The following is an 11,344-nucleotide window of genomic DNA, read 5'->3' as shown; positions in this document are numbered from 1 at the left end:
AAAAAATCTTAATAATCTTATTTTTTATTATATTTTATTATTTATTAACATCAAACCATGTATTTTATAAAAAAATCACCAAATCTAATTCTTATTATAATAAAAGTTTGGAAATTACACACGACCTCCTGACTCCCATTATGCTGATCTGCAGTTAATTACATTAATATTTAATCAAAGCAGTTATCAAACGATAGTTTTATAGTCTGATGGATTAAACTATTAAATTATGTGTACGAGCAGCACAGAGAAGATAACTGCAACCTTTCTGAATAAACATTACTCCAAAACAAAATGCTGCATCTCCTCATGAAATATCAATTTCTAACCATAGAAAAATTGCACCTATACAATACAAGAAAAAGCAAATTAACTCTACCACTTCTTTACCAAACAATTCGGCAATATTTTTTCCCATCATTCCCTGTGTCCTCTCATTTCCTTCGTACTCGGTCTCTTCCACTCTCACTACAACCTAAGCCAAAACAAAACAAAAAATGTTTGAGTTTCATTATGACTACGTAGAAACAGAGTAAAACTGGAGTACGTCCTTAAGATGAAAGGTTAATTCTTTCAACGACCCTTTTTCATGCATGCTATGGATAACGTACAAGATTTCATGCACGACGTTGTAAACAAGAAGGGCACCACGAAGTCGAGAAGAAGACAACTAGGCCTATCATGCATGCTGAACACCGAAGTTAGCGCAGTTATAGCAGTGGTTCGTCGTCCAGAGTGTATTCCTCTCTACAACCTATCTGCCCCAGATGAAACCTACGACTCTTCCCTCATCAGTTCCTTAAGATCCCTTCGTTCTCTCATTTTCAACCCTCAGCAAGAGTGGCGCACCGTCGACCCTACCATCTACCTTACCCCCTTCCTTGATGTTATCATAAGCGACGACGTTCCGGCGGCCGCCACCGGCGTTGCTCTCTCCGCGGTTCTCAAGATTCTCAAGTTCGAAATCTTCGATGAGAAGACGCCGGGTGCAAGAGAGGGTATTGAGTCTGTTGTGTCTGGGATCACCAGCTGCAGGCTTGAGAAGACCGACCCGGTTTCCGAGGATGCGGTTATGATGAAGATATTGCAGGTTTTAACCGCGATAATGAACCACAGGGCTTCGGATTTGCTCTCCGATCAATCTGTTTGCACCCTCATCAACACTTGCTTTCAGGTCGATCAACATAAAGATACTATCTTCTGTTGTTTTTTCTCATTTGTTACAGATGTATTGTTCCGTTTATGTAAGCTTTTAGTGGTTATTATCGTTGTAGATTCACGTCAAACGATTTTATAGTATATGATGATTTTGTGGGATTGAAAGACAGTATGACAACATCATTGCTGAATGCAATGTCAAGGTTTTTGGAGTCTTTTCTGCTATAATGCAATTTTACAATTGCATTAAGGCAGTGTTTGTGATTTTGTCACGATCTTCAATAGTGTAAGAAATTTTAGACCAAGGCAGCCCAAGTATCTGTAATCATAGTCATTTATGGTCACAAAAATGTCAAATTTCTTCACATAAACCTCAGTTGTTAATGTAGTATCAAAGACAGACAAATAAACCATTTACAGAATGTTCTGTTCCTGTATGTTTTTATTTTTTTTTCCATAAATAACATTCTGGTGTTACTTTCTAACGTAAGAGGGTTTAAATCCTGCTTTCAGGTTGTTCAACAATCCGCGAGTAGAGGAGATTTACTGCAGAGGAATGCGAGGTACACCATGCACGAGCTTATCCAGGCTGTGTTTAAAAGGTTACCAGAGATTGAGGCTAAGGATAGAGAAGGGGACTCAGAATCTGACATGGAGGACGGTGATGAGGGTGGTGGTTTGGAATCTGGCTACGGCATTCGTTGTGCCATTGACATATTTCATTTCTTGTGCTCTTTGTTGAATGTTGTCTCCATAGTTGAGGCAGATGGGTCAACTACTCACACTGCTGATGAAGATGTTCAGATTTTTGCTTTGGTTTTGATAAACTCGGCGGTAGAACTGAGTGGGGATGAGATAGGAAAGCACCCAAAGCTCTTGAGGATGATCCAAGATGACTTGTTTCACCATTTGATCTACTATGGAACATGGTCTAGCTCCTTTGTGCTCTCCATGATTTGCAGCACTGTGTTGAATGCCTTTCACTTTCTCCGCAGGTCAGAGATACTTCATGTAAAGAACTAACAAGCCTCAAGAGAGATTGATTTTACTTAGGGTTAACTATATTCTTTTCCCTAAACTATAACACGATGTTGCCTGGTTCCTATCTCAAACTTTCATCTAGTTTTCATACTAAATGCATGAATGAAGTTCTCCTCCAAATTTGTTAACTGTTTTTTAGCATGATAAAAAGTGAATCATGTTGACATTTATATAAGGATCTCACAAGATCAAAGTTTGAGATAAAAACAAAAAAGTATCAGTTTTTAACTACAAGAGTCAATAAGTTCATCATACATGACAGTCTATGATTCAAGATTTGGTCATTTACCTTTGTTTTTTTTGTGTTTGTAGGTCTATCCGATTCCAACTGGAAGCATTCTTTTCATACGTGCTGTTCAGAGTTGCAAGTTTTGGGAGCACAATTGCGCTTCAAGAAGTAGCAATTGAAGGAATAATAAACTTCTGCAGACAGCCAACATTCATAGTTGAAGCGTATGCAAACTTTGATTGTGATCCAAGTTGTCGGAATGTGTTTGAGGAGATTGGGAGGCTGCTTTGCAAGCACTCATTTGCACTGAATGGGCATGTCACAAGTCTGCACATTCAAGCCTTTGAAGGACTATTGATCATGATTCATAACATTGCAGATAACATTGACAAAGATGGTTCTTCAGGTTCTGTAGGTGCATACTCAATTCAATTGCCTGAGTATAGACCCTTTTGGGAGGAGATGGATAGAGAAAAAGACTTGGAAGCTTGGTTGGAACATGTAAGGCTGAGAAGACTTCAGAAAAAGAAACTGCTAATTGCTGCAAACCATTTCAACCGTGATAACAAAAAGGGTCTTGAGTACTTGAAACATGCCAAGTTAATCTCTGATCCTCCTGATCCAAAGGCTCATGGTCACTTCTTTCGCTACACTCCAGGCATAGACAAGAAAACAATAGGGGAATTTCTTGGAGACCCTGATCCTTTCTACCTCAAAGTTCTCAAAGAATTCACTGACACCTTCTATTTCCAAGGCATGAGTCTTGACACTGCCCTTAGATTTTATCTGGAGAGTTTTTTGCTGCCAGGAGAGTCACAGAAGATTCAACGCATACTTGAGGCATTTGCAGAGAGATTCTATGATCATCAATCCTCAGACATGTTTGCAAGCAAGGACACTGTTCTCATCTTGTGCTACTCTCTCATCATGCTCAACACTGATCAGCACAACCCCCAAGTCAAGAAGAAGATGACAGAAGAGGAATTCATCAAGAACAATAGAGCAATCAATGCAGGACAAGATTTGCCTAGGGAGTACCTTTCTTCGCTTTTTCAATCCATTTCCACCTGTGCATTTTCCCTTTCTCAAACCACAGTGTCACTAGACATGAGTCCAAGTAGGTGGATTCAGCTCATAAACCGATCCAAAGTGGCACAACCTTTCACACCATGTGACTATGACCGCAGAATATGTAGAGACATGTTTGCCTGCATTGCTGGTCCATCAGTGGCTGCTCTTTCATCGTTCTTTGAGCATGCTGATGAAGAGGAGTTACTCCATGAGTGCATTGAAGGGTTATTCTCAGTTGCAAGGATTTGTCAGTATGGACTAGAGGATACCCTTGACGAGCTCATAACATCTTTCTGCAAATTCACAACACTACTAAACCCTTATGCTTCTATAGAAGAGACCATGTTCTCCTTTAGTCATGATATAAAGCCAAGAATGGCAACAGTTGCTGTTTTTACAGTAGCAAACTACTTCAGGGACTCAATTCAAGGAGGTTGGAAGAACATAGTCGATTGCTTGTTAAAACTCAAAAGGCTTAAACTATTAACCCAACCTGTCATTGATTTTGATGTGGTTGCCGCAACAACACCTGAATCAGGAGGTGCCATATCTCCAACAGATGGTAATAAAGTTGGCTACCAGAGAATTGCTAGCATGATCACTCGTTTTTCCAATCTTTCATCAGAGGGCATGGAAGATGGTTTGACCCTTGGTAGTGAATTTGAACAGAATAGCAAAATGATCAAGCTGTGCAAAATCGGTAGCATCTTCAGCAACTGTTCAAACATCCCCAAAGAATGCTTACAAAGCCTTGGGAGATCTTTGATCTTCGCAGCAGCTGGAAAAGGCCAAAAATTTAGCACCCCAGTGGAGGAAGAGGAAACAGTTGAGTTCTGCTGGGATTTGATCGGTGCAATATCAGTAGCCAATGTACACAGATTCCAAGTATTCTGGCCAAGCTTCCATGAATATCTCCTATCAGTTGCCCAATTTCCCATGTTCTCTCCAATCCCATTTGCAGAAAAAGCTATGCTAATACTTCTCAAGGTCTGTCTCAAGCTCTTTTCTGCGCCAAGAGAGGACAAACTAGTTGAGGAATTTATATTCAAGTCCATAACCTTAATGTGGAAGCTTGATAAAGAAATCCTCGACACATGTCACGATGTCATAGCACAAACAATTAGCAAAGTACTCATTGAATACCCTGCAAATGTGCAGACACAAATCGGATGGAAGTCAGTGCTGAATCTGTTATCAGTTGCATGGAGGCATCATGATACATATGATGTGGGAATTGAGGCTCTGATAGCATTATTCTCTGATTACACCTACATATCACGCACAAACTACGCATATTGCATAGACTGTGCCTTTGGTTGTTTCTTAGCCAAGAACAGTCCAATAGACAAAAAGAAAAAGATACTGGACCTGTTGGCTGATTCAGTAACCCTTTTGATTCAATGGCACAGAGGCCAATACTCGGATCCGGGAAGCAATGCCAGTGCATCAAGCTACAATAGCAGTTCCTCCATTGACGAGAATTCAAGAGCTCCTTCTGCTGGAAACTACAACATGAACCTGTTTGTGAAACTTGGAGAGGCATTCAGAAGGACAAGCCTGTCAAGACAGGAGGAGATAAGAAACCATGCAGTTTATTCTCTTCGGAAGAGTTTCAATCTAGCCGAGGATCTTCTTTTCATCTCATCAAACTGCATCAACTACTTCAACCTTGTGATCTTTGCCATGGTTGATGAGCTTCACGAGAAGATGTTGGAGTATTCAAGGAGGGAAAATGCAGAGAGGGAAACAAGGAGCATGGAAGGGACCCTTAAGCTTGCAATGGAGCAATTGTCTGATATGTACTTGCAGTCACTGAAACAGATAACAGAGTCTCCAGCATTTAGAACATTCTGGTTAGGCATATTGAGAAGGATGGACACATGCATGAAGGCTGATTTGGGACAGTATGGTGCATCAACTTTGAGTGAAATAATCCCTGATTTGTTGAGAAAGATCATAACTCAAATGAAGGAAGAGGGAATTTTGGAGCCAAGAGAAGATGATGATATGTGGGAGATTACATATATTCAGATACAGTGGATATGCCCTCCTCTCAAGGATGAATTGTTTCCATTGTAGACTAATTTTTTTACCCTTTTTCTCTGTCATTTTTAACACCATTCACTGGTTTTTGTAGCAGACTTTCTCTGTTCTTCAACTTCTGTTCTGCGGATGTAAAACAGTAGTATCATATACCCTTAACCTTAGTGCACAGTTCTCTCATACATTTCTTACATCCTTGAAGATATTCTAATTTCATTGCAACATCCCTCTTCTTGTATATCTTGGAAAATGTAAACCATGAATGCATTATTTTTTTTTTTCAAGATTTGGTTTCAATCTCATATTATACCATACTTTTACATCACACTCTTATCTTGTCTGTTTTTCAATTTAGATTCTTTGATCAATTTATTTGTATTGCTCTCTTGTTATATTTTTAAAATATACTGCTCAACACTGATTTTCATGTTTTAATATATTTTTAATTAATATATTTACAATGTTAGAAAAACCTTTTTTTTTTCTTGATTATGGGCAATGCAAAGCAATTTCTTCTCGTGAAAATTTGAACTCAAATTATATATGTTTAAAATCAAACTAATCATTAAACGGACAATTCAATAGTTTGAAGTTTAATATAATTTTAACTTGTATGAAATGAATAGGTCTAGATTTGTTTATTTTACAAGAATAGAGAAAATATTTAACTCCTAATTCAATTGTGATTAACTGAAATTGAGAAATAATAAACTATATTTTAACATTATGAATAAAACAATAGAGGTTTTATAAAATGAACCAACATAGAAAATGATATAACATATAAGATATTTATGTAGTAAAATGATTCACAGTTAAATATAATGGCTGTAACAAATAAAAAATTGACCACATTTTAGAAATACGAATATTACAGCCATCTTGATGCATTATCATATAAAACTTTATACTCAACCGTATAAAATCACCTTAAGTGTGACATTTATGGGAGTCATTAACAAATCAATAACCTTCCATACATAACAATTAAATAAAAATATAAAATGTTTTACATTGCTAACACATTTAAATTAAAATTTTAACTTGTAAAAAATAACAAACTATTCATAGACTTTTTAAAATGTTTTAGTAGAAAAAACATAATATAAAATAAGTTTAAATATATAAGATTAAAATAAGTTTTTTTTTTAATTTTAAATCAATTTAGTTTCTCAACTTTAATTATGTAAATTTAATTTTTTCAACTTTAATTATGTAAATTTAATTCTTTTAATCAAATTTTGTTAAATTAAATTATTTTACATTTAAAATGTTAAATAAAATTAACAAAAATTAATTAAAAAAACTAAATTCACGTATTTTTAAAATTGAAAAATTAAATTAATGTTTTAAAGATAAACTAATTATAATTATCACTTAAAATTAAAAAATTAAAAACATATTTAACCTTATAAAATAAAATCTATGTTTTAAAAACTAATTTCTCTACAAAATTTATCCAATTTTTACTCATTTTACTAATTCTCAACAAACTTTTTTACTTTTTACAATTTTCAGAAAGGCTTAAAATGTTTACTTTGTCCCATGTTAAGAGGTGAATTTCTGTTTAGTACCTGGTTTTAAAAATGAAGACATTGGGTCCTTATGTTATGAAAAGTATATGAATAACGTCCACAAAAAAAGAACAAGTTCAACAAAATATCAAAGAAAAAGCTGAATAAGAAAGAGAAAAAACTAGACAGCAGAAGAGAGAAGAGAAAAAGTACGACCACATCAACATGGACTTAACGTCGTTGCTGTCAACTTAACGGATAGGACCTTATTCATACACTTTTTATAACATAGGAACTCAATGTCTTTATTTTTAAAACCGTACAAAAATTTACCTCTTAACATGAGACCGAAGTATGCATTTAAGCCTTTTCAGAAAAGTCTAACTCTTGAAATTCCTATTTAGCAAATATGTTGAAAAAGAAATTAGGACCATCTAGTCCATGAATAGTACACAAGATATTCCATTGCTCAATGGTTGCATTTCCCTCTCACTCTTTCATATTTTTGAGTTCAATTATGATGGGAGAAAAGAATCTAATTCTTCGGGTGCGGTTTAAAAAACCTCTTCCATGTTTTGGTCAAAGTTAGTTTGATTCTATACTATAAAAATAATGGCTGTAATATTCGTATTTATAAAATGTGGTCAATTTTTTTTATCATTGATGGTATAAACGATTGACAAAGGGCCATATCCACCAGTCTTAAAAATATAAAGACAAAATTCAAGGTTTATAGATCACAGGAGATTCAAACCAATTCTTGAATTGTTATCGGTGAATTTGCTACTTAGGTTGTAATCAAAATAAAATATTTAAAAATGCTATAAAGAAAACAAGAATTAGCAGAGCCTTTGCATACTACATTACCAGTGAAAGGATCTTGTATACATTGAAATAACAAAAAAGACAGCCAACAAAACTCTTCCATTGAAATAACAAAGGACAAAAAACCATTGCTAACATTATTTTAAAGCTGATTTATGTTTTTTGATCGGTTGTATAAAATAGACACATTATACAAGAGTAGTGCTCCAGCTCAAGTACCATAACAAAACATTGGAAAGAGTGGCATCAAGATTCTCAATTCAGTGGAGGTGTAGTTAAGTTTACTATTAACATTTAATTTCCATCCAAAGACAGATAAGTTACAGAAATGTGCTACAAATTATTTAATGGTGCACCAAAATTATTGTTAGTTACCCGTACAAAAAATTACCCTTTCTAATCAACTTCCCCATTATCAGGGAACATAAAGGTCAAAAACCTTACTGGGAGGATCTCTTTATCAGCGTGTAGACGATGTTCCCTCCGAAACTGGTGCACTCTATCAAGATATCACCACCCTTTCCAGGATTATCTACTAAAACAGAAAAAAAAGAAAATAAAACATTGCAATATCATTTTCAAATATTTTGGAATAATCAGATACCCTGCACTATTCAAAATAAACAATCAAACGAGTAAACATACAGTTACGAATCCAAACTGACAGTATGAAAGCATACCTCTTATGGATAATGAATCAGTGCAACGCAAACTACCAAAAACTAGATTTCAATGTTACTATATTACACTGTCCAACGTTATAATGAAGTTTGCTGGCATCCTAAAGTATGGATATTTATTGAGCAATCACAGCATTCCAACATATATTCTGATTAAACACCAGCACCAATCACACCTCATTCTGCTATTCGTCAAAACGAATATAATGTTAAATTGACAATACCTGACTCTGTCATCCTTTAGCCCGAAAATGTCACATTATTCTCCAAAAATTTCAAAATTTGGTCTGAATTGTCCTTATGCAAGGGACACACTATACGTTGAAAAGGATAAGTGTGGGCAACATTTGAGATTTCTAGGGACTAATGTCATCATTTTTCCTTCTTGAGGGACAGATGGGCTGCAGTTAAACAGACTCCAATATGACAAACGAAATCCCTATCACTTCTTCACAGCAAGTCAATTAATATGTTTATGTAATCATATGATGACTCAGGTAATAGGAACAGTACAACAAATCAAGCTAATGATTTTTATACGATGTGCACTGGTACGTGAACTATTAAAAAAGTTAAAAGAGTGAGCTTTCTTACCCAAGTTCACTCTGATAACTGTGTCAATCCACCGAAAATGCTAATTACATTGATTACCAATCACCAGATACCATTTGTTCCATGAAAAAGGAAATCATTGACAAAATTGACAGGACTACAGTTTATGAATGCTTGTGACTACAAAAACCCTTAAGAAAATACTAAAATCATGTTCAGGGTTGCCTCCCAAAATCCAAATCAATTAATATCAAGGGAAACCAATATAAACCTTAATCAAGGAATATTTCTATCTGGAACTAAATTCCATGTATTGTTCACAAACGGTGTTTTTGTTAGACATAAGCATTTATTGTAACTTAGGAACTTGATATGACAATAAGTACATTCTTGAACTTATAGGAAAAATTCAAAAAGTTCTTTAATATTTTATTTCATAGCAAACAAATTTGGTCATCACATTCAAGAACAAAAAGGAAACCAAAATATCTGCACAAATTTATGTAATAGATAGCTATTTTATATTTATACTATTAAGAGTATAAATAATTAATAACCACCAAACCCAACTAAAAGCCTATTACAACATTTATATTATAGCAGTTCACCTTATGTAACCAAACATAAATATCAATCACATTACAAAGTAAATATTGTGTACTAACAGAATAAGATATACAAGAAAAATATAATCGGGCGCATGCCGGTAAGCAGCTTAATTATGTATTTATCATGCTAGTGTTTATGTATTAGTTGTTTCTATAATTAAAGTATTAACATGGTTAAACTATTTTCATATAAGCTGTAGCCTATCTCGAGAGCTTAGTGAAATAACCTGAAATATTAAAACATTTACAGAGAAAATCATGTGCTATCTTCATTAGCTTACTCGAACAGTCACAAAAATATTATATCATAATTCCTGATAAAGTATAAATAAGTTCTTCAAACATTCCATACACACCCTTAATCGTTAACCAACCAACCTACCTACCTACATCATTCACTGAGATTCTCCGTGGAAGTGTCGGTTTCCTCCTCATCCCCGTCCTGAATTTTGGCAATCTCAGCCTGCGCCCTCTCGAGAATCTGCTTCTTCTGCAGCTCCAACTCCCTGTTAAAATCCAGCCTCATCTTCTCCAACTCCATCATCTGCTGCCTCTTGCTGTTCTCAATCTTCTCATAAATCTTCCCAAACTTCTGAATCGAATCCGCCAACACACGGAACGATGTCTCATCCTCCTCATCAGCAGCACCGCCACCACCAAACTCCTCTTCTTCCTCATCATCATCACTCTCAGACTCCCCTGGACTATCCCTCATCTCATCAAATCCATTGGACCTGTTCAAGTAAACCCTAGTGTTCATAAACACATACTCCCCAGAATCCACCCCACACGCAAGGCCATACTCTTGCCTTGCAGAGGATGCCATCAACATGTCCATCTTCTTGAAGAAGGGCCATTTGCAAGAGCCCATCCCCATTTCATCCATTTTGGTTTTCTCCTTCTTGTACTTTCTCTTCAGCTTGTCCAGCACGCTCCTACACTGCGTCACGCTTCTCTCTGTCTTCAATTCCTCCGAAACCTTTTCGGCAACCTCGTGCCATTCCTCGGACCTTAAACTGTTCCTCCCGAGCTGGAGGAACTTGTCCCCCCACACCTCCAGTAGCACGAAAGTCTCGTGCTCGCTCCACTCTTCACCGGAAGAACCCGAACCACGCGAACCGTACGACAATTTGAAACGTGGCGCGAATTCGTAGGACCCTGGATGCGACTACCACCTTGCGCTTCTTCGGGATCCGGGGATACCCCACGACGTCGTTTTCGTCGTACCCGTTTTCGCCTTCGTCGTTGTCGTCGTTGAAATCTTCGTGTTCGTTTTCATCATCTTCATCGTCGACTTCCACCATGGGCTGGTCGTAGCGCGTGGGCATTGGGCGGTGGTAAGGGGCGGCGCGTGCGGGGTGTTTATGTCGGTGGGAGGGATTCTGACGGTTGAGGGAGAATGACTTAGGGGGGTACCTTGCGTCGTCTTCCATGTCGTCCATGGGAGTGTGTGATTATTGGGATCGCACAGATTCCACGAATAAAAATCGCGATTTTAAGTGAAGAAATTAAGGAATGATAGGAGAATTTAATCGGTGAAGGGTGAAATTGGGTTAGGGTTTTTGTGTGGTGTCAAATTTGGGGAATGTTTCGATCTTCAGACACTTTTTCTCTTTCCTTATT

The 11,344-nt window shown here is 36.5% G+C and overlaps 2 protein-coding genes across 2 annotated transcripts; one reads left to right on the top strand and one right to left on the bottom strand.

Moving 5' to 3' along the window:
- The first annotated feature begins 598 nt into the window (after positions 1-598).
- On the top strand, positions 599-5,578 carry GNL2 (GNOM-like 2). Its single transcript, XM_047305368.2, has 3 exons — positions 599-1,174; positions 1,672-2,153; positions 2,512-5,578. The coding sequence occupies exons 1-3, from the start codon at positions 599-601 to the stop codon at positions 5,576-5,578; spliced, it is 4,125 nt and encodes a 1,374-aa protein (XP_047161324.2).
- A 2,573-nt stretch (positions 5,579-8,151) lies between these two features.
- On the bottom strand, positions 8,152-11,344 carry LOC124831397 (Alcohol dehydrogenase transcription factor Myb/SANT-like family protein). Its single transcript, XM_047305398.2, is given in 3 exon segments — positions 8,152-8,416; positions 10,112-10,881; positions 10,883-11,344. Coding segments are annotated over 2 exon segments (1,050 nt in total). The 5' UTR covers positions 11,164-11,344; the 3' UTR covers positions 8,152-8,416; position 10,112.

This window comes from Vigna umbellata, chromosome 4 (genome assembly GCF_029865625.1).
Source record: "Vigna umbellata cultivar VRB3 chromosome 4, Vumbellata_1.0, whole genome shotgun sequence".
Classification (NCBI taxonomy): Eukaryota; Viridiplantae; Streptophyta; class Magnoliopsida; order Fabales; family Fabaceae; genus Vigna; species Vigna umbellata.
Note: the sequence above shows the minus strand (reverse complement) of the source record. Positions and strands in the feature narration are given on the sequence as shown.